This window comes from Rhodnius prolixus, unplaced genomic scaffold, assembly GCF_049639745.1.
Source record: "Rhodnius prolixus isolate KJV_2025 unplaced genomic scaffold, Rpr scaffold_40, whole genome shotgun sequence".
Classification (NCBI taxonomy): domain Eukaryota; kingdom Metazoa; phylum Arthropoda; class Insecta; order Hemiptera; family Reduviidae; genus Rhodnius; species Rhodnius prolixus.
The window spans coordinates 383,306-387,741 of NW_027411620.1; the positions used below are offsets into that span (position 1 = coordinate 383,306).

General features: G+C 43.3%; 1 protein-coding gene across 1 annotated transcript; it reads right to left on the bottom strand.

The window, feature by feature from the left end:
- Positions 1-925: 925 nt before the first annotated feature.
- Positions 926-4,171, bottom strand: LOC141457632 (uncharacterized). The gene has a single exon (XM_074134835.1). It carries the CDS (start codon positions 4,169-4,171, stop codon positions 926-928), a length of 3,246 nt encoding a protein of 1,081 aa, XP_073990936.1.
- Between the last annotated feature and the right edge of the window lie 265 nt (positions 4,172-4,436).

The window sequence follows — 4,436 nt, forward strand, 5'->3', positions numbered from 1 at the left end:
CAAAAATAGGCTCTTACATTATCTTGCTTGTCACATGCTATATCATCGAAAATAATTATTGAATTTGGCAGGGCCTCTTTAGGTGGGGGAACTTGAGAATTGTCTTCAAATTCAAAGTACCCAATATCTTTTAAAGGTTCTAAAATTTGAGCTAACTTCCGGTACTTGGGCTGATTTAAGGATTTTGCAAACAAATATATATTTTCAAATCTTAGCCCGTTTGAATCATAAATTAGACTTAACATGAGATTAGTTTTTCCGCAGTTGGAAGGCCCACATATTAGACATCTAATTGAGTCAGGTAAAAGTGGGCCGTGTCTTGATTCTTTCTTAATCGGGGCGCCACCGTCTAGGTTTTGATTACGGAGCGTGGTATGTTGCTTCACCAAGCGCATGATGGAATCTAACAAGAATCGCTCTCTCACCTCTCCTTATTTAGTTTTTTTGCAGACTATGTGCAATATCTAACCTACAGAAAACCTTAACTTAGCACCTAAAGAAATCCTATTATAATAAAGCTATGTACATATTTATATACAAACCCAGAACGCCATTACGTGGGTACGTCCGCTATAGCAAAGTGGCCATGGGCAAGAGTATGAACCTGATCGACTAGATGGCGTTTGTCGTCATAGGGTGAAAGGGATACTTTTCTTTGTTCGACAGAAAAGAGTTTATGTTGCTTCAATATAATTGTTCGAAAAGATGTCATAAACTCCTTTCTGTCAAATAGGGCAGCCACATAATCATCAAATGTAATTTTCTTTTCTACCGCTGCCCTCTTTATCCCTTTCGCCCGTTTCATCTCTTGTCCCCGAATTCGTAGCGCATACATTTTTGCGCGGAGGCCCACGAATTCAGACACAGACTCACCGCTGGCCTCGTCCTTAAACTTCCCCAACACCTTCTTGTTTCTGTTACTGTGTCAGGGATGCCCGTTGGGGTAGTCTGATGTGTCCAGTTCGTTTAGCATGGTAGTCATGTCCTGGTAGAAGTCGTCAGTTTTTATTTCATAAATAAAACTGTCCGTGTCAGTGTACAGTAATTTCAGTTGGTTAGTACCGTATCTGTCTAGCATTGTGTTGTAATGGAAGTCGTACATCCGGACTTTTGACAGATCTAAAATGGCCATTCCTACATAAATAGGTTTATTCATTGTGATCTGTTCATAGTCCAGATGTACGGCAACCAGTGTCTCAGTATAAATCGTCCTGTCCTTGAAAGTCGGTTTGGCAATTAGTTTCCGTAATCTCCGTTCGTCGGTAACCAGTTCTATCTTCATTCTTTTCCGGACGTCTTCCATGAACTTTCCAAAGACGGCATTGTTCATAAGTTTGTAGAAGTCTTTGTCGAAATCGTTCGTCGCTTGTTGTCTCATTTGAGTGTTGAGGTCGATGTAAGAACTTAGCCAACGGGACTGCCTGAATCGCAGCGCTCTATGTACGCGTACCAACCGCAGACCTAAACCCATAGCCTGCCTCAAGTTGACGAAGTGAACAACGTATTTCTCCCTGTTGGTCAATGGAACCAACAATTTCTTATTAGCCTGTCCCGGAGGCACCCTATTCTCCGGGAGAAGGGGGAAATCGTTGTGCAGTTCGTGCAACTCGGCCGGATACTCAATATCGGCTTCGACAATATACCCGAAGGGACCATCTTCCTGCATATTGCCCCAGTTTAGAGTATCCGGATCTGACACCCATTCGAAAGCCCCGTAAGGAAGCGGATTTGACATTGCCCACCCGTACAAATTATTTGCATCTAGGTAGGCAATGTAGCTAGATTCCTTATGGGGATCTCGATCTGGGTACAGATAAGCATTATCGGCTTTGCTATAACGGTGACTGCATTGGCATATGCCACCCCTTATCCCGCGCTCAACCATTAGGAGCTGGTCATAGTCGGTGAGTAGATCTAATTGTACCCCTGTACACTTCAACATGGCATCCCATGCCAGCCCGGGAGCCGTGAAATACCAGGCGGGATCCAGTGAATATGCTCTTATGCAAACATCCCTGAAATTTTCAAAGATGTCACACAGGAGCATTACGTCTACCTTGAGGTAGAGTTCACTGTACCCGCCCAGGGTTCTAATTCCAAACGCCTCCCATACTGACTGGGCATGCTGATAGTCCTCGTCTGAGATGTGGCATTCATTGAGGATGCTATAGAATGCCTCCTTAGGGGGTAGAACCGTCTCCCTAAGTTTCTCAAACGAGTCCGTGTAATCATAGGGGTACACTCCTTTCCGTGTGACCAGGTCCATCTTGTCGGCGGGGAAAAATTTACCTGTATCGATGAACTTATTGCGGGGCAAATTCTTCGACAACCTGTCCAAGCTGGAAGCCATGAATCTGAAGGTGTCCACAAATCTGACGGTTAGGGCGCCCACTTGCTTACTAAAAGAGATATATTTCTCTTCACTGTTGGGGATGACGTCAATACGACTATTGTCATACCCCAACTCGCGAACTATAAAGTGGGCGTCGTAGCCGCTCAGATTGTGGAGGAAAACGGGAAGGAATCGAGGAGTGCGATAAAGGATATTACATTGGGAATGGGCAGGACCACGATACACACCAGTGTTGTGGTCATGGTCTGCCACTTTTCTATTGGAGGAAAGGAAAGGTTTGGAACAGAGGTAACATTGCTGGGATTTCAGGAAGGCTTCCAGCTGGGATGGTGTGAGGGGTAGCATAGGCCGTTTCATGGTGAACACCTCGGCTACCTTTTCCGCCACTGTCTTTATGTATGCCATAAACTTCTCTGCGGCGTCCTCACCTGTATAGATGTATGGCTCCGCAGGGAAGTCAGCGGGTATGCAGTGACGAGGTATGTCTTCTGCAACCTTGACATAGGTGCAGAAGCTCATAGGCAGGTGGCTCTGGTAGGGTGTTGTTTGCGAAGTACCCGGATTGTTATTATTAATTTTCTTTAATATGCTTTCAAAATCAGCATAAATGACGATGGGAATCCTCAACTGATTCTGTATCTTCGTAAAAGATACAGTTGGTGGGGTCCCATCGTCATTGCATTCTGGCAATACAATCCGGCTAGGTCTATTCATTCCGCAGTACTCCATGTGTTCCTTCACCCGCTCAGCGATGCCTTCTCGATTCAAATTAAAATGCTGAAAGCATCGCTTGCAAACGTGTACCCCGCCCTTGTGGCTGTTGATCTGACGGGCCACTAACCTATCAAAATCACTTATATAAGTGTAGTGGCTCCTTCCATTTTCAAGTGTTAGGAGAAGGAGGTCCCTGTGGTCTTCCTTCTCTTGTTTAACCACTTTTAAAGGGTACACGTTACCTTTCTCTCCAAGGGCGAAGACGTTGACCGAAATATTATTATATTTCTCAAACTTCTTCACTTCATGGAGAGGAGTGGGGAAGGAAATACAGTCAAAGTTATAACTGTGTTCCAAGTTCTTGTATTTGGAAACGCGTTGTGGGTCCTTTTCAACGTGGCGGGAGAGAATGGCATACTTGAAGCACCGGTCGTCAGTGTTCTGCACATTGATGACAGCTTTTTTGTTTGCTATATGTGGGGGCAACGGTATGAAGCTGCAACCCCCTAGCGGTTGAAAGCGGTTGACACGAAGGAGAACCCCATCAAGATTTTTAACGGACCAGCCGCTCCCCTTTAAAGCTGACTCCTCCATCTCGGTAGCTATCTTGGTATAGCTTTCACTTAAACAATCCAAGATGGAGGAGTCTTCATATAGTACTTTATTTTTGGTTTTGAAGGCTCGATCACAGGTTTCACCTTTAGGATTCTCGAACGTAGCCTCCAAGACCAAATTATACTTGAGGGGAGGATCAGTTTCTTCCAAGCATTCTCTTAGCAACCGATGCAGAGTCTCCGTCTGTGAACATAGAAATTCTACTGCATCGGATGCCTCAGTGCAAAGAAGAAAAAACGTTTTGAGGGTTCCTCCGTGTGCTGTTTCAATCTGATAAAGTTGCCCTTGTGCTACATCAATTCGGGCTCTTTTCCTCATGATGACCGATGTTTCACAGCGCCGCATGTGCGCAATCAACGTCTTCTTGGAAGAATAACCTTCTCCACACTTTTGACAAAGATGACGCTGATTGCGAACTGTGCAAGCTTGCTCATGTCGATTCTTGAGATATACCGTGTCGAAAACTTTACCGCAAATTTCGCACTCCATCATATTCACACACACACACACACACACACACACACACACACACACAAACACAGAAATTAAATGTATACAAATATATATATATATATATATATATATATATATATATATATGTATAGAAATAAAACTAATTACCTAAGAAAAACCTAAAAAAAATATTTACAATATTATATATACATGAAATGAAAACTTAATGAAATAATTACACGAAAAAAATTAAAACTAATTACCTAAGAAAAACTAATTACTAAACCTAAGAAAAAATTAT